The 23,731-nt window shown below is 38.0% G+C and overlaps 1 protein-coding gene across 1 annotated transcript in view; it reads left to right on the top strand.

Moving 5' to 3' along the window:
• UBE2G1 (ubiquitin conjugating enzyme E2 G1) overlaps positions 1-23,731 on the top strand; it is a 103,813-nt gene that overhangs the window by 65,656 nt on the left and 14,426 nt on the right. The window contains exons 2-5 of the mRNA XM_030861713.3: positions 5,506-5,608; positions 13,251-13,348; positions 18,430-18,608; positions 22,626-22,748. Coding sequence (XP_030717573.3) covers positions 5,506-5,608; positions 13,251-13,348; positions 18,430-18,608; positions 22,626-22,712 — 467 coding nt within the window. The 3' untranslated portion in view covers positions 22,713-22,748. The remainder of the gene's footprint in view (positions 1-5,505; positions 5,609-13,250; positions 13,349-18,429; positions 18,609-22,625; positions 22,749-23,731) is intronic.

Here is a 23,731-nt window from a genome sequence, read left to right as displayed (position 1 = left end):
CTCTGCTTTACCATTGCACGGAAACTAAATACTTAGGCCTAGGGCAGCCTTGCCCTTCTTTTAACTGAACCCAGTAGACTGAATTTAGACCCCCTCTTTCCTGAGCAGCATGTAATTGTCGTTGTTGGTAACTTTCTCCTTGGAATGCATCTCCTTTGGCGGCTTCTTTTTTTTTTTTTTTTTTTTTGCGGTACATGGGCCTCTCACTGTTGTGGCATCTCCCGTTGCGGAGCGCAGGCTGAGTGGCCATGGCTCAAGGGCCCAGCCGCTCCGCGGCATGTGGGATCTTCCCGGACCAGGGCACAAACCCGTGTCCCGTGCATCGGCAGGCGGACTCTCAACCACTGCGCCACCAGGGAAGCCCTCCTTTGGCTTCTTTGATCTAGCTTTTTCCTGCTTTTCTTCCTACTTCTGTCACTTTTGTAGCCACTTCTTTGTTTTAATCCCCCCAATATTGGTATTCTCTAGAATTCCTTTAGTTAGATTCTCTACAGTTCACACTTCAGGCTCTTCTTTGGGTGATGCCACTAACCACTCTTATGGCTTCAATTATCAGCAATATTCTGATAACCCCAAGTCTCTAGCTCAAATTTCTTTTTAAAACAATGTATTTAACGGTACTGATGAACCTAGTGGCAGGGCAGGAATAAAGATGCAGACGTAGAGAACAGACTTGAGGACACAGGGCGGGGGCGGGAAGCTGGGACGAAGTGAGAGAGTGGCACTGATATATACACTACCAAATGTAAAATAGATAGCTAGTGAGAAGCTGCCACATAGCACAGGGAGATCAGCTCGGTGCTTTGTGACGACCTTAGAGGGGTGGGATAGGGAGGGTGGGAGGGAGGCTCAAGAGGGAGGAGATATGGGGATATATGTATACATATTGCTGATTCGCCTTGTTGTACAGCAGAAACTAACACAACATTGTAAAGCAATTATACTCCAGTAAAGATATAAAAAAACAAACAAAACAATGTGTTGTTTATGCCCCATAGGCACTTAAAACCAAACCTATCATTATTTCTTTCCCTCACCCCTAAAATCAGCACATCTTTATTATAATTCCCATTTCAGAGAAAAAAACAGACTCCTACCCCGTTGCCCTATGTAGAAACCTATTTATCATTTTAAGAAATTGAGTTGAAATTCAGATAACATAAAACTAACCATTTTTAAAAAAAACTAGCCATGTTAAAGTGTACAGTTCAGTGGTATTTAGTGTATTCACAATGTTGTGCAACCACCGTCTCTTTTCAGTTTCGAAACATTTTCATCACCCCACCAAAAACTCCCATACTCATTTATCATACTCTATCTCCGTCCCATCCCACCCCCCCCCACCCTCACCCCCCATTTTGCTTTCTGTCTCCGGATTTGTGGATATAAAAGGAGTCATACAATATGTCACCTTATGTGTCTGGTTTCTTTCACTTAGCCTGATGTTTTTGAGGTTCATCTAAGTTGTAGCATGTATCAGCACTTAAATTCCTTTTTTAATGGCTGAATAATATTCCATTGTATGTATACATCATAATTTGTTCATTCATTGATGGACATTTGGGTTGTTTCCACTTTTTGACTGTTATGGATAATGCTGCAGTATAAACATTTGGGTACAAATTCCTATATGGGTAGATGTTTTCATTTCTCCTGGGTATATACCTAGGAGTGTAATTACTGGGCTATATGGTAACTCAATGTTTATAAACTTTTTGAGGAAATGTGTGTCAATTTTGGCTTATTATCTAAAACCCCCCACATCACCAAGCTTGGTTGATGGATTCTATCTCCTGTGTATCCCTGTTTATTATTCCCACTACCATATACTAAAGGTACACTTTTCAGGATTACTTTAATAGCTTCCTTTCTGGTTTCTTCGTCATCACATGGCCTTACTCTTTCACATACTTTTTTTCCACATATCTTTCATATACTGAGAGATTGGTTTTTGAAAAAGTAAATCTCATGAGGTCACCTCATTGCTTTAAAAACAAACTCTTCAAAGGCTCGTCATTTCTCTCTGGATAAAGTCTAAACTAACATGGCTTCTAAAGGCTCTTTGCAGTCCTTCCGACATGCTATCTAGCTTCAGCTGTATGACGCCCCCCCCCGCCCCCCGTATGCTGATCTCCATATTTCAAGTTTTTGTATATGTTCCCTGTGTAAGCCTTGCACCTTCTCCACCAAAATCCTTTGTCTTATTTCAGATGTCTCTTCTCTTTTTAGACGCCTTTCTGTCTCTTCATGATTATAATGTGCCCTTCTTTGTGCCCCTCCAAATTCTTGTACTAATGTTGGAGCATTTAATTGCCTGTTTACTTCTGTGGGAATCAGGAGCTGATAGTTAAGTGCCGGGTGATGCAGTACAGACTAAAAGTATGATTAATAGGAATTTAGCAGAAGTCAAAAGAAGATTATATGGTAAGTTATTTAGGGAAGGCCCCATGGAGGAATTGGACCTTGAAGGAATCATGAAGGTACGTAACGATCTGCCACTAATAGGTAGATTAAGCCTGTTAAATACCCATGGATCTAGGCTATGAGGATCCACGCTATGGGCAAAAGCCATGACAAAACTGAGATAGATGGACATCTTGCAGCATTACTTTTGCATTACTTAATGAAACAAGGAATGGACACAATCACTCCTGTAGAAGAAAAGCGTGGAAAGAATGTGCAAAAGATTTTTAAAGAATTTACGGTGTATTGACAAAGGTGAGAAGGAATAATTTACTTTATGGAAAGTGTAAGGACGTTTTCAAGGGTAATTTTGACCATGTATGCTAATTTAAGAATTTACCCACCTACATTTATAAAATTCCACTGAACTTCTGATGTAAAATGCAACCATTAGGTGATTTCTAGATAAATTATAGAATCTTCCGTAAGACTCTTGCATATAGTGTTGGAGAAAATGGTCTAAGTAATATACCAGTGTTTGTCTAGAGAAAGGTTAGAAATGAGATAACTCAGTGCAGAATTTACCTGCCCAGATTGTAATTGTCTATGCTCCACTCTGTCCCTCAGTTGACAGTAAAAGTGGGACTTCCAGATCTTTCCCAGTATGTCTGCAGCATATTGGCACTCAGTAAATGTTTGCATTGATAAACAAAATAACAAGATTGAAATACTATTTCTTTGCATTTTCAGTATTTTTAAAATGTCTTAGAATAGCTGTTTAAAAGTAAAAATGCATTTCTTGTGTTTCAAAACACAGTACTGATTTAAAACTATTTATAAAAATCTGTTTTGCCAGTTAGGCAAAAATACTAGACTTATAAATTAGAAAAAAAAATCTCCCCTCAAATTTTGAGAAAAGAAGCCATTCACGTTTAAATATAAATAAACTTTCACTTTTGGCTCTCTCTGTGTTTCACAGGCATGTTGGAGTGTTAAATCTGTTGAAATAACCACCTCTGATTCCTCAAAAAATTAATATTTTCTTCTCAGTTACTAACACACTTTGTTCAGTCTTTATAGCACTCTGAGTTGTATTATACTTACTTATCATGAGACTGAGCTCCTTGAGGATGATGGCAGGAATTATATGAGAATTACAAACCTGTTCAGCCTCCCAGCAAGCCCTCTCTCAATCGCTCTCCTGTGTGCTTTGTCCCACTTCTCAATTTGAGCCAACCAGTGCCGCTTGTTGGTGATTCATATATTTATACGCACACACAATCGTGACTGTGGTGATGGCTTCACAGCTGTATACATATATCAATATGTAAAAAAATAATGTAATTTAAATATGCGCAACTTACCGAATGTCAATTATATCTCATTAAAGCTGTTTAAAAAATCCTGACATGACGCTCACCATGGATTGGTCATTACTTTATTAAGCTCTGTGTCTCTAGGAACTGTTTCTTACCTGTCTCCTCTAAGGTGCCCTCATGGCCTGTTTCCCCGCCACCTCACTAGTTCTTTGCCTCTGTTCTCGTCCCCAGCCCCCGTCATTCCCCATCCATGCTAGAGCACTCTCTCCGGAAGAGGAAAATCTCATGTTGCTACTGCTGTTCCTGTAGGCTCCAGCTATTATTCTTTTTTTTCGTGCATATATTTTTTTTACATCTTTATTGGAGTATAATTGCTTTACAATAGTGTGTTAGTTTCTGCTTTATAACAAAGTGAATCAGTTATACATGTACATATGTTCCCATATCTCTTCCCTCTTGCGTCTCCCTCCCTCCCACCTTCCCTATCCCACCCCTCTAGGTGGTCACAAAGCACCGAGCTGATCTCCCTGTGCTATGCGGCTGCTTCCCACTAGCTATCTGTTTTACGTTTGGTAGTGTATATATGTCCATGCCACTCTCTCACTTTGTCACAGCTTACCCTTCCCCCTCCCCGTATCCTCAAGCCCATTCTCTAGTAGGTCTGTGTCTTTATTCCCCTCTTACCCCTAGGCTCTTCATGACATTTTTTCCCCTTAGATTCCATATATATGTGTTAGCATACGGTATTTGTCTTTCTCTTTCTGACTTACTTCACTGTGTATGACAGACTCTAGGTCCATCCACCTCACTACAAATAACTCAATTTCGTTTCTTTTTATGGCTGAGCAATATTCCATTGTATATATGTGCCACATCTTCTTTATCCATTCATCCGATGATGGACACTTAGGTTGCTTCCATCTCCTGGCTATCCAGCTATTATTCTTAAGCTACTCCTGGGCGCTGGAAACTCTGGTCAGCAAGGGGGTCAACACACATAGGCAGGATGGATGGAGCCTCTGCTGTCTCTGTGCTCAGAGTCTGATGGGCCGCACATGAACGCCAACTGTAGTTGTATATCCCCAAGAATACAGAGGACTTACTCATGTAGACATATAGTTATTAGTATAAATGAAGGTTGCTTAAGCAGCAAATTCCAATGAAAAGGTATCAGGCACTCTTGGTGTTTCTGAATATGTATCCTAAAGACCACAGCATAAGAATTACCAGAGATATTGGTTTGATTTCCCTCTGAACCAGAATCTCTAGGGGATGGGCCTGACACCTGCATTTTATTTTATTTATTTTATTTTTTATTTAAAAAAAATATTTATTTATTTGGCTGTTCTGGGTCTTAGTTGTGACATGTGGGATCTAGTTCCCTGACCAGGGATCAAACCCGGGCCCTCTGCATTGGGAGTGTGGAGTCTTAACCACTGGACCACCAGGGAAGTCCTGACACCTGCATTTTAATAAGCTCTCTGTATGGCTATACCTATATACCACTAGGGAGCTACTAGAATGGTGAGAACCTAGCTGGAAACCAGGGTAGAAGTAAAAGGGCACAATAGAAGTTGATTTTCTGGATACTTTGCTTTACCCATTGCTTCTTTGTGTTATAGAAATGGAAATGTTTTGGACATCAGGTAGCATTTTGCTAATGGATCCAGGTGTGTTCATTTAACAGGTTAGAATTTATAACATGTATATTCAAGTTCTGTAATGAATGTTGGGCGAAGATTATTTACTTAAAATTTTTGATAAACATTTTCTTTTTCCACAGAACTCAACAAAAACCCAGTGGAAGGCTTTTCAGCAGGTTTAATAGATGACAATGATCTCTACCGATGGGAAGTCCTTATTATTGGTCCTCCAGATACACTTTAGTAAGTATAATGGAACTAACATCCAAGTGGAGCTCTTTTAGCAATTGAAATATAAACTATTTTGACAAACTGAAGTTTCCCAGTTTATAAAAGTGATAAAGTTAATCAGTTTTAATTAATCACTATTAATTGATGTAAAGATACACAACAGAATGTGGTGTAATCAAAGAGCAACAGAAAAAGATGGAATTTCTTAAATACGTTATGTAATACATTTTTAGATTCAAAGACCACAGTCTGATTTTCTGTTCTGTGTGTTTGCAGACCAACTTAAACTTACTAATATTTAATGTTCTGTAAGATGGATCTTGACTATCTGATGTTAGTGACTAGTACAAGTCTCACACTTTTTTTTTTTTTTTTTTGCGGTACGCTGGCCTCTCACTGTTGTGGCCTCTCCCGTTGCGGAGCACAGGCTCCAGACGCACAGGCTCAGTGGCCATGGCTCATGGGCCCAGCCGCTCCGCGGCATGTGGGATCCTCCCGGACCAGGGCACGAACCCGTGTCCCCTGCATCGGCAGGCGGACTCTCAACCACTGCACCACCAGGGAAGCCCTCACACTTTTTATAGAAGTTGAGGTATTGAAAAAAAAATGCAGCAACCTTCTCAAAGAAATACAACTGAAGGACAGCAGGGACCTTCTTGGGGAGTATACTTGGTCACTCAACTGTGGTCCTTGATGGTACTAAGCAGCAAGGATTTGGATACATCAAACATTTTTTTGATGGTGGAATAGTTTTATTTTAGATGTTCTGAGATGGTAACTCCTTTGTCTCCCCTTCGCCAACACCTGATGTAAGAGAAAATTCAGAGCTAGTTCTATACCAGAGCAAACTGGTATATGACATACAGAGTTGAGCTGTAGTATTGATTTGGGCGTTTTCTGAGGTCTGAAAAAAATGATTTATGTTTTGTCACAACTGTTCCCAATCAGAATTTTTGCTGATCTCCCAGCGGTATGTTTGCATTGGTAATTGTTTTTTTAATGGTATTATTTTTATTTATTTATTTAAAAATATTTATTTGTTTATTTGGTTGCACCAGGTCTTAGTTGCGGCTCGCAGGCTCATTAGTTGTGACATATGAACTCTTAGTTGTGGCATGCATGTGGGATCCAGTTCCCTGACCAGGATTGAACCCGGGCCCCCTGCATTGGGAGCTCGGAGTCTTATCCACTGTGCCACCAGGGAAGTCTCTGCATTGGTAATTGTTGCAAACTAAAATAACTCAATTTAGTCATTCTACAATGTTAGTTTGGTAAATAACAGTAGCCAATGAAAGCCATCCTAGAGGTATTCCTCCATAACCTTAATATTATTTATTTGAAAGCAAATTTCTTACCAAATTTTGCACACAAAAATCATACATACAGCCTGGCCTATGAGCCTGATGAGGTTCTGGTCGTCTAGGTTTTTAAATCAAAACATATTGTGTGAAGGTTTACTCAAGGGAGATACAGCAACATTCCAGTGACAGAATCTTGTTAATCTTAAAGTTGATATGTGATAACAAGAGAAATTCTTCTAAACTAATGTCTGTGTAGAAGATTAACTAGGCATCCAGGTTTGACCTCGATCTGTAAGGACCTTGCAAAATTCGTACACTTTTTTCGTGTGATGGTGGCAAGCATCTCTAAATATTATCAGCTGGTCCATATATATGTTGTGTCCCTTCAGCTTTACCAAAGAGAGACACTTTAGTACTCATTGCACTAATTAGGCCATTCTTGCCGCCAATAAAAATCTATTTCTGGCCTTTCGTATGCATTTAAAAACTGCTGGCTGTTGATCTGAGGTGTGGACAGCAGAAGCATTTGTGGCAGCTCCTCTGGAGTTGCTGACGAGACAACTGGCTGCCACTTCTGCACTGTCCCTTCCTGATGAGAGCACTGGCTGCACCTGGGCTGCAGTTTAACCTCAGTGCCACACGTACTTTGAACATCCTGTGAGTAATGAAGCCTTAATGCAATTGACAGACCTTATAATAATCATCCAAAATTACTTTGGTATGATTGCTTTTTATTAATGACCTTTTCTAAAATTCATGTGCTGATAGTTATAAAATTGTTTTTAAAGCCCTCAAAAAAGAGGTTTATGATTTATTGAGTTTAGGCCGTCCCTTTTAGCAACTTCCTACTTAGAATGGTTGCAAAAATAAAGCAGTGTACTGGCATTTACATTACTCATTGATTTAGTTTCCAAAAGTTTTTTCAGTACTCTTATGCTAGATGCTAGGAACATGATCTTGAATTAGCTAATAGTCACTGCTCCTAAAGAGGTTACAGTTTAGTTGGCAAGACAGCTCATTGCATAGTTATTTAATACACTTTGAGGACAGCCATGATGGAGGGAGGCATTAGGTGTTGTGAGAACTCGTTGGTAGCATGGCAGGTTATGACTGTGTCAGGGAATTTTTCCCAGAGGAAGAGATGTCTAAAGTGGGAACTGAAGAGTTAGTAACTGTAATAGTTAGTAGGCTTTTGGCTTCAAGCAACAGAAATTGGATTTTAGCTGGCTTAGAAAATAAGGAATTAAAAAAAAAATAAAATTATTTATTTATTTTTGGCTGCATTGGGTCTTCGTTGCTGCATGCTGGCTTTCTCTAGTTGCAGCGAGCGGGGGCTACTCTTCCTTGCGGTGCACGGGCTTCTCATTGTGGTGGCTTCTCTTGTTTTGGAGCATGGGCTCTTGGCGCGCCAGCTTCAGTAGTTGTGGCACACGGGCTCAGTAATTGTGGCTCGTGGGCTCTAGAGCGCAGGCTCAATAGTTGTGGTGCACGGGCTTAGTTGCTTTGTGGCATGTGGGATCTTCTCGGACCAGGGCTTGCACCCGTGTCCCCTGCATTGGCAGGCAGATTCCTAACTGCTGTACCACCAGCGAAGCTCCGTCTTGAGGCTTTCTCTACGAAAAACATTCTGAAACTGGTGTGACATGCCTGCTATTTTCAGACTAATGATTATCAAGTAGTGTGGCTAGCTGCCCATATCCTTGGCAAGAAAAATGTCAGGTAGGATGGCAGTAGGTTTTTACAGAAACTTTAGGAGACATGGGTAGCACCATGTAATCATAAATCTTATAAATTTGTATGAGGGAATGGTGAATGTGTACCTTTCCTGTATCTCTTATTCTTTTTTCATCACTAATGGCTAGTGTGCTCAAGAAGTATGCTTAATTTTGTTTCCTACCTCTGCCAATGATGTGAAGAATTTGGAGAATCTTAAGATTATATGTATTTTGTAGTATTATTGCCTTATCTTGAGTGGGTATAGAAAATGAAGAGGTGGCTAACTAAACTCTCTGATTAATATTCTTTTACACTAACAAAATTCTTCCACAGTTCTGTTTAAAACTTAGAGGCGCAAGCCATATATTCTGTAATGAAATTTTGGAGGGAATGAACCTGCCTGCATGGCTTAGAAATTGATTGATCAATGGCAGTGCCGTGCCACTTATCATTTAGTGCTTAAGAACGTGAGTTTTGGAGACTGTCTTTGTTTAGCTCCCTGAGGCTATCACTGTTATCTGTGTGACTTTAAACAGTTATTTAAACTTTGTCTTGTTTCATTTCTAGGGTAAAACCCAATGCCTAGAAAGAGTTCAGAATGTTCAACATTCTGTTGTTTGTAATAGCAAAAGAAATCGGAAGCAAACATTTTGATTGTAATAGAAAAATTGTGGCAGGTAAAAATGAATAAACAGGAGACAGATATTATCAGGAATATATAAAAGAACAGTGTTGAGCAAAATTTCAGATGGCAGCATATGGTATATCATTTAAATAAGTAAATATGGCAGAATGATAGGATCTGACAAAGTAGGATGATAGGATCTGATACTTGTAAGATTTTTATAATTTTAATACAAAAACAGTAAGGGAAGTCTAATAGAAGAAACTTGAACTAGGCCTAGATTTCTCAACCTTTTCAAATGTGAAACTATTGGTTTCATACCTCTTTTTAACATCATGCTAGTAATTATACTATTAATACCTGTGAAGAGAATGTATAATGGGAGGGAAGGTATTTTTAATTCATTGATGCTTTTCATAAACTGCCATTTTGTTCATCATAGTAGATCTTTATATATTTGAAAAATAGTGAATATGTGACATTTTAATATTTAGTTTACTATGTTTTGTACTCTTTGAGTGTTCTGAGTTTTTTGCTAACTTGGCTGTTCACTGTTCACTAGAAGTTTGTGCCCACAAGTTGGGAGTACTGAACTAGGCTTTTAAAAATAACAAGTAGGATTTTCACAGGTATTAGAGAAGTTAAAGATTCCACCTGTAGGAGAAAAACTGTAAGGAACTGCATGATTAGTTTAGAATGGGTGAGGACATTGCAGACAGAGTTAAAATTGTGTACTTTAAACTTTTAAGGATAGTCCTATTAAAATTTAAAGATTGAAAATAATTCAATAGACTAAGGCAATTTTTCATGATAGGGATTCCAATCAGCTAATATAAAGCTTTTTTTAAAAAAAAATTTATTTTACTTATTTATTTTTGGCTGTGTTAGGTCTTTGTTGCGCAGGCTTTCTCTAGTTGCAGCGAGTGGAGGCTACTCTTCGTTGTGGTGTGCGGGCTTCTCATTGCAGTGGCTTCTCTTGTGGAGCACGGGTTCTAGGCACGCAGGCTTCAGTAGTTGTGGTGTGCGGGCTCAGTAGTTGTGGCTCACAGGCTTAGTTGTTCTGCATGTGGGATCTTCCCGGACCAGGGCTCGAACCCATGTCCCCTGCATTGGCAGGTGGATTCTTAACCACTGTGCCACCAGGGAAGCCCCTAATATAAAGCTTTTAAGTAGATCTGATATCAGTTAGAACTCAGGGACCCAGGAAAGCTAACTTAGTATCAGGGAATAGTCTTACCAGTGGGATAAAGTACATGGGCTTTGTGGTAGCTGTTTTGATGTTGTTTTACATAGATTCTTGGCTGTTTTCTGTATTTGTGGCTTTCAAAGTGTTTTTGTTTTTCTTTTTGTTTTTGTTTTTTGCGGTACGCGGGCCTCTCACTGTTGCGGCCTCTCCCATTGTGGAGCACAGGCTCCGGATGCATAGGCTCAGCGGCCATGGCTCACGGGCCCAGCCGCTCTGCGGCATGTGGGATCTTCCCGGAACAGGGCACGAACCCTTGTCCCCTGCATCAGCAGGCGGACTCTCAACCACTGCGCCACCAGGGAAGCCCTTTTTATTCTATTTTTATTTGTTTATAAAGAAAACTCGTTAGTGACTCACTTACTTAGCTTTGCAGCCCCAGTTTGAAAAACTAGTTCATAGAATTAATATTTCCTAAGGCCAGTTTTGGCACTAATTTATCCAGTTGGGGTAACATAGTCCGAGAAGGTAGACTTATCTCTTAACAGTGTAATGCGCTCTTTACAACTGCTGTTCTAGTCTCCATTCCCTCAAGTCTTCATGTTTTTTCCCTTCAATAGATAGTCTCATAAATTATGAAAATTAAGACCATAAGGCAGGCATAAAATGTGTCAGCTTTCTTCCTTTTTACCCCTGGATATCTGTACTACATTCAGTCTGTTTTCTTCCTGTGCAAAAGGAAAGGATATTCTTTCTTTTTCGTGGTAAGCCCTTTACTACCCTTATTTTCTTTCTTCTAATTTCTCAGTTACTCTGTTTCGAGGTTTTTAAAGTCGAGGTTACTTTTTATACTCGGAATCTAGTGGCCTTTCCTAAGTATTCAGAAGTGTTTGGTGTTAATGATCTACCTTTCTTTAACTCCCCTCATCTTGCTTTTATGATTAGAAAAAGGCAATAAGAATTAATACTTGCTTGTGGTTAAAAATTCATGGTATATCAAAATGTACAAAGCAGAAAGTAAAAAAATCTCATAATCTTGTGCTTCAGAGTTAATTAACCATTATTATTATATATTGGTGTCATGTTTCCAGACATTTTTCTATTTGTATATAAACATACCCTCACTTTTTCTTTGTAAAGGCAAATGGGCTTATTCTATAGATTAAAAAAAATTTTTAACAATAGATTGCTCATATCATTCCAGTATTTATTACCGGTATTTTTCTTGATACTTTCCTCTGACTCTAGAATGGTAAGTGCCATAAATCAGTGATCTCTAATGTTTTGGTCCCTGTTGTATTCTTTTACATACAACAGTGCCTCCCATAGGTAGATAATCATTATCTATTTGTTTAATGAATGAAAACCATTTAATGAGCTGAGGATTCCATTTCTCGATGATCTGAAACAAACACAGTCAGATGACCCTGCTCTGATGGGGTGTACATCTTACAATAAGAGAATCAGAGGTGTGAATTGCTTTTGCAATAAAGAAATGAAAAGAGGTCCATGTGATAGAGGGACACAGTGGCTAGTTAAGATTGGGTAGTCAAGTAAAATCATTCTCAAGAGGTAACATTTAAGCTGAGTTCTGAATATGACAAAGGGAGAACAGTGTTTCAAACAGAGGAAACAGCTAGTACCAAGGACACAAGTCAGGGGCTTTGTCGTTTTTGCCCCATAAGGCTGACTTTTTTTCATTGGTTTTCTTTAACAATGACTTACGTTGTTTTGACAGTTGTTCAGGAACAGTTCCTAAGCAAATGACAGTGCTCTGCAGTGCCTTAACACAACAGTCACAGCCCCATGTGCCTATTAGAATTAAACAAGATTAAAAATTCCGTTCCTCAGTTGTACTAGCCATATATATATATATATATATATATATATATATATTTTTTTTTTTTTTGTGGTACGTGGGCCTCTCACTGTTGTGACCTCTCCCGTTGCAGAGCACAGGCTCCGGACGCGCAGGCTCAGCGGCCATGGCTCACGGGCCCAGCCGCTCCGCGACATGTGGGATCTTCCCAGACTGGGGCACGAACCCGTGTCCCCTGCACTGGCAGGCGGACTCTCAACCACTGCGCCACCAGGGAAGCCCTCGCCATATTATTGATACAAGTGGTTGGTGGCTAACATATTGGCCAGCATAACTATAAACCACCTCTAGTGTGTGAAAGTTCTGTTGCACAGCCCTACTTTGGAAAGTCACCAATTATAAACTCCTTGAGAGACTTTATGCTTTGTTCACTGCTGTACTCCCAGTGTCTGACACGTAAAGGCTGAATAAATATTTGTTAAATTATAAGATGAATAAATGGATGGATGGATTGAAGGTCAGCACAACTGTTCCCAGAGAGGGAATAAGAAAATACATAAGCTCTCAGATGAGAAAAAGCTTGTTGTGTTTGAAGAACAGAAAGAAGACTGGCTGGAACTAGAGAGAAGAGTGGAAGATTGAGATCAACGTAGAGAAATTGGCAACTTGACCCTGATAGGCAATGTTAAACTTAACTTTTAAATTTTGTTTTAAGTGCAGTGGGAAGAGATTAAAAGGTTTGTAGCACAGCAGTCGTGTAATCTGATCTGGATGCCTTTTTTTAAAGCTGTTTCTTTCATTTTACTGTTTTTTGAGAGTTTAATAAGGTGGTAGGTATGACAGTTTATTAAACTGGATATTTGAGTAAAGTAAACTGCTTGAAATCCAGATTATTTATTTTGTTTATAATGTTAGCACTAACATCCTTGTTTTATGTTTGTTTTAATAATTTTCTTATTTATAAGCAGGAACTTATAGGCAAGAACTTGTTTTTGTTTTTGTATTTCCAGTGAAGGTGGTGTTTTTAAGGCTCATCTCACTTTCCCAAAAGATTATCCCCTTCGGCCTCCTAAAATGAAATTCATTACAGAAATCTGGCACCCAAATGGTAAGTTTATCTAGTTTTACTTTTACATTTGCAAGTATGATGGCCTGTCCCTGAAGTTTTCAAGGTCAATAAGGAAGATGTAGTTCTCAATGAAATTGCGTTGGAATTTTTGTACTAAGTTTGTTGTGTTTGTTATGCACATGGGCTTGGATTTAGATTCCTTAGAAGAGAAGAATTGACAGAGATCACATGGGGAAAAAAATCTTCATTTACTTATTTATTTACTTACTTAGTTTTCAGCTCGTTTTGAGACTCATGATGTTCCTAACTGGAGGCAGGGTTGGTGGGTGATATTCAGCATTAATAGAGCTCTTATAATTGAGGAGATAATTTCCAAGGTATTAGGTGACTCATTGGCTATTACAAAGAGCTTAGAAGTAATTAAACCTGGATTTTTAATTTCTATTTTCTCATCTTAGCTCCTAGACTATGGACAACGCTTAACTTTTAATGTATGTTCTTAGCTGTCAAAAAGGAATGTCTTACCTACATCATAAGGTGATTGATAGGATCAAATGAGATACAATACTGTGTGTTTAAACCTTCAAAAGTATCCAGTACTGCAGTGCATAAAATGGTGACATTGACTTTTTTACCCAAAGATGTACTACCATTTAAAATTCACTTTGTGAGCCAAAGGTTAGGCCAGATAAACTATGTGTATACACAGTCTCCCTGAACTTTTGGCCTTGTTTTGTATGATAGAGCTTGCAAGAATTTCTTTCCTAAGTATTTTGACTATCAGTATTTTGTCATCAAAGTTGTCTTTTTAGACAATTACACTGATCTTCATTCTACTTCTCATAGTCCAGACTTTCAGTTGTAAGGAAGAGAAACCCTTATATATTAGTTTAAGCAAAAATCAGTGAGGGTAACAGATGCATGAATAAACCAAGGCTTTGTTTCAAGGAAGTGTAATAGCACCCAGTGACTTGAAAAACAGATGAGTCTTACTTAGGAGAGAATAGACTGGCAAATGGAAAACTATTGGGAACCAAGGAAGCCGCCATATTTCATCACATCTAAGATAGCAGTGATGACAAAAGACATAGTTAATTTTTGCACCAGGAAGAAGGGAGAAAAATAATTTCTTTCTGGTAGAACACATTAGCGATAATCCTACAAGATATATGGAGGCACGAATTGACCACATCTGCCTTGGACGTTTCTTTCATTTCTTCCTAGCCTTTTGGCAGTTTCTCCTGCCTTCTCTTGAATTATTTGATGTGTAAGTCAATCTTTTTCCACCTATTTCAAAGGAAAATGTAACGAAGTTTCTGAATGTTGTCTCTACCACAAATTAGCTATATTACTGTAGGTAAAAGCCTCTTGAACCTTAGTTTCTCTATCTGTGAGAGTTACATGAGAGAATATATGTAAGCAGTACATGGAACCTCTGTTAAGAGGAACAATAGCAGTGGCCTCCGTAGTTTAAGAGGGCAACTGAAATGAGTGTTTATTTTCTTTGTTTTTTAAGGTTGAAGGGATTGTTGGTTTGCAGACCATAAGGGAGAAGGCATTAGAGAGTGAAGTAATTAAGACGTGATTTGAGTGAAGGGATGCTTTGTGGAGAAAGGATACCCGAGGAGGCAATGGGCCAGGGATGGCAGGTTCAGAAGGAGCTAGACTTAGAAAGGGGAGTGAGAGTGGTCTGCAGTGGGAATGAGGGGAAAAACCAGCATTTGAATTTCTGCTAGGTGCTGGAGATACAAAGATGATCGAGTTATGGTCTTTCTGTAAGGATATTATGGTATGTGTAAGGGAAAGACGGACATAAATTTAATGGTGAAACAGAGACAACAGTGATGTTGTTAGAAAGGTGTTTGGTAGCATAGAAGAGGGAGTCAGGGAATGATGGAGAATGTGATTCTTAAATAGAATTTTGAATATGTATCTTTAGTCGTGGGGACTCAATAGTTTTAAAGCTGTATAGTAGGTTCATCATGACTATATTTATGTCTAGAAAGTTTATACTCACGGGGGAAGGTTTGGAAGGGAAAACCAGGCAAAATAGCTAGGAGATAGAGGATTTTATCAATTGCTAATGGGTACGGCATTTCTTTCTGTGGTGATGAATATATTGTAAAATTGATCGTGGTGATGGTTATACAACTCTAAACATACTAGAAACCATTAAATTGTATACTTCAAATGCATGAATAATATCTCAAAAGCTGTTTTATTAAAAATTATTATATGGTAAAGTCATACAAGTCATTTGTATGACTTAGATGCACTCAATTTGAGACTTGTTTTTCTGGAGGTGCAGTTGCCATAACCACTTAGGTAATTAAAGAAAACTAGTCAAGGCTCAGCAGTGAGCTTAGGGCCTTGGAAGCTACTGACATCAAGATGACAGGTAACGATATCATATCATCATGTGGTATACCTTAAACTTACACAACGTTTTCTGTCAATTATATCTTAATAAAGCTGGGGGGGGAGATGGTGGGTAACACTGTGATATAATGAATGGTTTAATTTACTTAGGGAAAAGAGGATTAATTTTGGAGATTAGGATAACATCAAAAGTCAGACCAAGGAAAAGGAAAAGAAGAAAGTGATTGAGAGAATGGCTTCAAGAACCAGGGAAAGGAAGTGTGCCACGGAAGTAAGAGAGGAAAATGTGTCCAGGAAGGTGTCCTCAACGGTATCAGTTGTTTTGGGCCCAGAAGGGTTGACTTTAAAAATACCCAGGAGAATATGTTCTCCCAGTCACTTTGTGAGAATAGTCATAGCATCCTGTTTGGAAGCAGAAGACAGTTTCCCATAAGGCAAAAAAGAGAGTACCCAAGTGTAAATAGAGAAGACGAGGGGAAATCAGATTTTCCTAATTTTAGAGCACAGCTTCAAGAGAAGGGAGATAGCTTGAAGGGTATGCATGGTTCAGGTAGTTTAGTTTCAAGATGGAAGAAGAGCTGTGTTTTCTTTTCAGTCGTTGATGCTGAGACTGTTGGCTAGCTACTTATGGGGAAATTGATTAAGAAATTTTCTTCACACGAAACAGCAAAGTGAATTAAAACTCTAAATGGAATAAAAAGTTTCAAGTGGTTTTTAAAAATAGTGAATATTATTTTCTGGGTGTTAGGAACAAGGAGTTTCTAGTTTCAAAAGCAATAAATATTGGAAGACTATAAAGAGGAAAGAGAAATGGTAACTAAATTCAGTATGGGATTCTTAAATGAATCTTGTGTCAGATAATAAGGCCAGCCATTAAAAAACATTGGGGTATTGAAATGAAAGAAAAAAAATAACAGGCAAAAATTAAACAAGGAAAATTAAGAAGCAGTTTGGCAAGAAGAAAACTAAACATTGAGTACATAAATGGGTAAAGGACATGAACAGACATTTGACTAAAGAGGAAATACATAAAGTTTCTGTACATGGAAAAATTTAGCCCCTAAAAGTATTTTAAACTAGATTTCAGTTGTGAAATTAAAAATTTTTTCAATAAAGAAAAATCTTAGTTTTATTGCCTTGTCACTCAGAATTATCAGCTCATATCTTGCATTTTTAAAGTGTAATTTGGTAATAGGCATTAAGCGTAAAAACCTCTTTCTAAGAAACTAAACTGTATGTTTAAAATGAAATGACACAAGGTTAAAAAATTTTAAAGGTGCTAAATTACGATAATTTTTATAAAAGGAAAATGGGTCTCAAATAGATTCTCTCTGATAGAATTCTGTACAAACATTTGATGTTAAATGTTCTCAAAGAAAATGACTTCCAAAGAAAAAATTTTAAGTGTAAGTGAGGAAAATATCTTAATACTGTGTAAGCATTTTCTGTTCAACTTTATAGTGCTGTCACAAGTTTTGCTGTTGTTATTCTTGATCTAGTTAGTTATTTCATTTTAGTTAAGAGATTTTACTAGGAGGTGTAGGTGAGTTGGGAAAAGGAACCTTAGTTGCAGAACAGCTCATATACAAGACATTGAAGGCATGAGTCTTGAATGTTGCATTCACTGCTGAACTCCATGTCAGGTGGTGGGTGCCTGGCACACGGCACGCGTTCAAGAAGCATTTATCGTAGAGCCACAGTGCACACGAACTTTGACTCTGGTTACCCAGAGTTAATAATAGCAGGGGAGTGCTTGAGTTAGGAGATGAAAAGTAGGCTTTAACATTATACCTATCATAAATTTGTTGGACTTTAGGTAGGAAGTCAGGGATGAAATATACATAAATAGTGTCATTGGTTGTTTATAGGATTTGGAAATTTGGTTAAAAAGTTTTTCACCAAAATTTTATACTTTTCTGTCTTTTCTAACATTTCTCCAATAAGTATGCTTTTTGCAATAGGGAAAATTTCACTGTAGAAGATTAATGAATGTTATGATTTTGATAGTTCCCTAATAGGGAATATTTGTGTGATGTAAATGTGGATTAGGACTCCTCTACCCCTTTTGATCAACAATTAATTTGTGGCTTGGATTTTAAAACCGTTTTATAGATTAGGGGCCTAATGAATATCACTTACGTTGATGAATTTTCACTAGCAATATAACATGTTCCTTTTGTGGATTTGAGTATACTTTTTCCCTGAAAATATAATTTTGCCTTTATGTGATTTTAAAAGTATATTATCATGTTACCTTTTATTTTTTTCTTAGGAAAGTCTCTAGACCTTTGACTATTAACAATTTCAATCAATAAGTTAGTGGGGAAACTAGGAATTCATTATCCAGAAACTCAATTCTGGTGTTTAGACCATATACTTTCTGCAAATGAAGAACAGATTCAACAGATGCCATTTCTTCATTTCATTGTATTTATTACATGTAAATGCTAGGCACCATCTACATACTATGTGTCTTGAAATTTTGCACAAATGAAAAAGGTAGCTTACATTCCTTTTGGGTTTGTCAGGTGGATCCTACTTGGTAAAATCTTCGGTCTTCCTAAAAGGTTAACAGGTTCCATTTTGGAAATTAACTTCTGTATCTTTTCAGTGGTACAGTGGTATTGAATTTTATACAGATGCCGTGGGAATTGGGACCATGTTTATTATAATATGTATTTTATGTATAGCCAAATTATTTTAAATATTTAAAACAGTAATCTTATTCTTTAATTTTGCAGTTGATAAAAATGGTGATGTATGCATTTCTATTCTTCATGAGCCCGGGGAAGATAAATATGGTTATGAAAAGCCCGAGGAACGCTGGCTGCCTATTCACACCGTGGAAACCATCATGATTAGTGTCATTTCTATGCTGGCAGACCCTAATGGAGACTCACCTGCTAATGTTGACGCTGCGGTAAGGTGGTCACATGCACACATCTCCCCTCCCGTTTAATTAAACTTGATTAGAACTATAGTAACTTTATAAGTATATATGTGTGGATGTGTATGATATATGTTTTTATTCATTTAATTTTTTCATGAATCTGTACAAAGATAAGTAAGACGTAACTAAGCTTTACCCCTAAATATTTGTACCTGCATCTTTTAAGAATAAGGACACTAGGGGATTCCCTGTTGGTGCAGTGGTTAAGAATCCTCCTGCCAATGCAGGGGACATGGGTTCGATCCCTGGTCCAGGAAGATCCTACATGCTGTGGACCAGCTAAGCCCGTGTGCCACAACCACTGGGCCTGTGCTCTACAGCCCACGAGCCACAACTACTGAAGCCTGCACGCCTAGAGCCCGTGCTCCACAACAAGAGAAGCCACCTCAGTGAGAAGCCCGCGCACCACAATGAAGAGTAGCCCGTGCTCGTCGCAACTAGAGAAAGCCTGCGAGCAGCAACATAGACCCAACGCAGCACCCCCCAAAAAAATAAATTAAAAAAAAAAAGGAATAAGGACACTATCCTATATAACTATAAAACAGCTGTCATACCTATGAGAACTTATTATCAGGTCCCTAGTAGGTCCATATTATTATTCCCAAGCTTTTATTTTTAAAACTTTCAGACCTACAAAATGTTGCATTAGTTATAAACACCCTTAAACACCCCTATACCCTACACATACAGGTTCACAAATGTGGACATTTTACAACGTTGTTATTATCATTATTATTATTTGCTAAACTGAGAATACTTTACAGATCTTTATGTTTAAGTATATACTTAAATACTTCAGCGTGTATCTCCTAAGAACGAAATGGGTGGGGCGGCAGAATCCAGAATTTTAGGAACCCACATTGCTTTTGAAAAATTAATTAATTTTGGCTGTGTTGGGTCTTCGTTGCTCCACGAGGGCTTTCTCTAGTTGTGTTGAGTGGGGGCTGTTCTTCATTGTAGTGCTCGGGCTTCTCATTGTGGTGGCATCTCTTGTTGAGGAGCACAGGCTCTAGGCGTGTGGGCGTCAGTAGTTGTGGCACATGGGCTTAGTTGCTCTACGGCATGTGGGATCTCCTGAACCAGGGCTTGAACCCATGTCCCCTGCATTGGCAGGTGGTTTCTTAACCAGTGCGTCACCAGGGAAGTCCTCACGTTACATTTTGTATTCGTTTTATTTATTTTTTACTTATTTATTTATTTTTTATTTTGTAAAGGTTGGTATTTCTTACCATTTTACTGTAGGTTTCTCATTTTTACATTATTGTTTTTATTTTCTTTTTTTTGGTCTTCTCTTCCTTCTCCTTTTCTTTTTTTTAAAAATTATTTTATTTATTTGTTAATTTTTTTTGGCTGCACTGCACTCCATGGCATGTGGGATCTTAGTTCCCTGACCAGGGATCAAACCCATGCCCCCTGCAGTGGAAGCGTGCAGTCTTAACTACTGGACCGCCACAGAAGTCCTGTATTCATGTTTTATTAGTCTCCTTTAATCTAGAATAGTCCTAGTTCCTCAGCCGTCTATCCTTCTTTAACAATCCTTTTGTTCTAATTCTTATTCTTGGAAACTTTGTTAGTATATGTGAAAGCTGGGAGATTAAATTCACCTTTTTTCCTTGTTATTTCAAACCTACATAAAAACTTGGGTGAAATCTTACATGTAGAAAAACACTACATATAATAACCCCCTTTCAAATCTCTGGCTTTGAATTTTTGAATTTAGTAATTGAATTGAAGTAAACACTGGCAGAAAACCATTCTAACTTCTAATAAGTCAAGTATCAGTCCAAACAACATAAGGGGCGCATGTGTGCAGAATTGGTTTCACTCAAGAGTGTGTGAGTAATAAGCCAGATGTTAAACTAAGAGTGAAAAAAAAAATAAACTAAGAGTGAGTTGGAGGAAGAGGGGTACCATTTAAATGCCAAAGTGAAGAAGTAATTACTTTCAGTACCAATACCCACACTAGCAGCTCTAATTCTAGTGGTCTTCAGTATATTTATATAAAATCTATATATCATCGTTATTATTTTAGGAAGGTATTAATTTTGGGTGTAGGTAGGAGGAAGGGCCAAGCTATTGAGTCATATAGACTTTCTGTCAATCTCTTTTCAGCCCCACTTCATTTATTTATTTGTTTGGCTGCTCCAGGTCTTAGTTGCGGTATGTGAGATCTTAAGTTTCAGCATGCGGGATCTTTAGTTGTGGCATGCGGGCTCTTAGTTGCAGCATGCAGGATCTAGTTTCATGACCAGGGATCTAACCTGAGCCCCCTGCATTGAGAGCGTGAAGTCTTAACCACTGGACCACCAGGGAAGTCCCTCAGCCCCACATCTTTTTTTTTAAAAATATTTATTTATTTATTTATTTGACTGCACTGGGTCTTCTTTAGCTGTGGCATGCACCTCACCCCCACTTCTTACTGACTTCTCAGAGCTGTCATTTCCAAACTTTAACTTCAGAGTTCTGTTCAATAGGTCCTTTTCCCTCCTTTGCTGGGGTTCCATTGAGACTCCTGTAGGCTATTACTTTCTCTCCTCTAATGTACGTTTCATTGTTCTTCCATCTACTTTTGGTCTTCCAGAAGAAATTTCTCCCCGTTATCAGATGATTTTAATGCCATTTTCTTTGACAGTGAGGATTTATACCTTAAAAAAATAATTCCGGTATGATCATTTTAATAGGATCTTAGGAGAGCTAAGAGATAAACATATGTGCTTTTTGGTCTATTGATTCCGTAGGTTCTTCACATGTAAAATGCAGATGATAACACCACCCATCTGGTCATCCACAGTGTGTGGCATAGTGGATTCAACAAATGGCGACTCTGTTATTAGCTAGCTCCTGCTTTGAACCATCATCTACCAATCTATCTTCTACCTAGAAGTCATCCTTGCCCAGTCTTGTGTGTCACCAGAGAATGTCAGTCAAATTATATATCTAAATTCCTTTCCACCCCTCTGCCATTGATTTGAGTCCTTTTAACTTCTTACCTACATTATTGTAATAGCTTTCTATCTCATCTCCCTGCTCTCAGTCTTACTTCTCTCTGCTAAGTGCTCTTTTTAGGTGATTTTTTTTTTCTTTCTTTTCTTGAGATTGACCTTCCTTCTTTTCTGGAATTGACCCTTTCTCCTTAAAATTTCTTAAATATGATAATGAGGTAATTACAGACAATAACATTTTATCCATAAATATTTCATCAAACATCTCCAGATCTCTGTAGATGTTAGCATTATAGTTTATCTCATAATTTATTATAATGATTGGCTTTCTGGGGTGCCTTGCTTTGAGGGCAAAAATTGTTGTTCAAATCTCTTCCTCTGCACAGGCAAGTATTGAAGATTTCTGTAGTCTTTGCTGTCCCTAAATGGATGATATAGCGGGGGGAAAAAAGGGCTGGGCATTTTTGTGAGAATTTCCTGGTATTTACATGCTAAGTAAAATCAGCTCTATTCTCCTGTGAAACTATGCTGGTGCTGTTTTGTGTTCCATTTTTATGGGCCAGGCAGTGATAGTGATATTGTCACTGTCATGTGTCCCACCCCCTCATCCCCCCGCCCCCACTAGAAATAGTACTCAGTATCATCTCAGTATGATGCATTACACCCATATACTTGATATTGGAGGCACTGTTATGTCTACTTTATTTTCTGGTTGCTACCCAGTAGGGAGAGTTGGTGATCCTTCAGATAGCCTGGATATCTTATTTGTAAGTCGTAGCTTTCTTTTTAGCATAATACAAAACTGCTAATGATCTTCAGGGCCTTTTCCTTTTTTAAAGAGACTTTTGCCTGTAGAGGTCATTTGCATGTATCTTAGCAGAGTGCCTTGCAAAAGTGTTTCTTGACTACTTTTCTACCTTGTCAACTTTTTAACATTTTAAAAGTATTCACATTACCAAAGCATTACATTCAAAATTAAAGTTAGTATTTGAGATTGTAAGAGGAGTTTACATAAAATCAGTTGCTGTTACTTTTGTACTTACAGAAAGAATGGAGGGAAGACAGAAATGGAGAATTCAAAAGGAAAGTTGCCCGCTGTGTAAGAAAAAGCCAAGAGACTGCTTTTGAGTGACATTTATTCAACAGCTGTAACTTCACTTATTTCAGGGTAAGTTCATTTAAAAAGTCATCCTATTCTTTTGCATTTTTATACACGTCATAAATGTTTTTAGAAATTGTGTGATTTGGGTATTTGAATTGCTTGTTTTCATTGGCCTCATTTTTTAGTGGTAGTATCCAGTAGTCTCTTATTTCTCAGCAGAAATAGTGTCATCCCCTTGCTTTTTCCTTCAGTAAATACAGCTGTTTTTTACTAGATATTCTGTGTTAAACTGGTTGTTAGTATGGTAACAGTCTATTTCTTTTCACTGATGGTAAAATTTCTCATTATAAAGTTCTGTTCTGTTTTTTTTTAAAGCTAAGTTTCCTCCGTTTTACCTTTTGGTTTGCCATCTTTGACTAATCTAGGCATTGAAGTTTCTTGTATCTTCTCATACTGTGCTATATGAATAAAGAATGACTTAAATTTTTGTTTCCCAGTTTTTTTTAAAGAAGGATCATATTTTATATTCAACATCTACCTTTCTTGTTTTAATTCGTCTTTATCTCCTTGTTTATTACTTATAGGGCCAGTAGGAAGATTTTCCCTTTTATTGTATACCGTCTGTCCACAAGTCCGTTTTAAGTCTAGCAAGGAGCCAAAGATAGCAGCCACCCATCTGGCTTAGAAGAGGACATGGTGTAGATGAATTGACCAAATGTGTGATATTTAAGTTATTTGGTTTCCCTTTTTAAAATCAAATATCGAGGTGATAAAACCTGTGTATGAAACGTAGCATCTAAAAAATCAGAATCCATGATACATCCCTGTACCTGGCCACCTATTTTAAGCAAAAGAACTTTAGGAATTCCCAGGTGGTCCAGTCAGTGGTTAGGACTCCGTGTTCTCACTGCCGAGGGTCCGGATTCAATCCCTGGTGGGGAACTAAGATCCCACAAGCTGTGTGGTGTGGCCAATCAATCTATCAATCAATATTAAAAAAGAAAAAGAACTTTATTACTACTTGTTACTTCTCCTATATTCCCCTCCTA

Source organism: Globicephala melas, chromosome 20, assembly GCF_963455315.2.
Source record: "Globicephala melas chromosome 20, mGloMel1.2, whole genome shotgun sequence".
Lineage (NCBI taxonomy): Eukaryota > Metazoa > Chordata > Mammalia > Artiodactyla > Delphinidae > Globicephala > Globicephala melas.
Note: the sequence above shows the minus strand (reverse complement) of the source record. Positions and strands in the feature narration are given on the sequence as shown.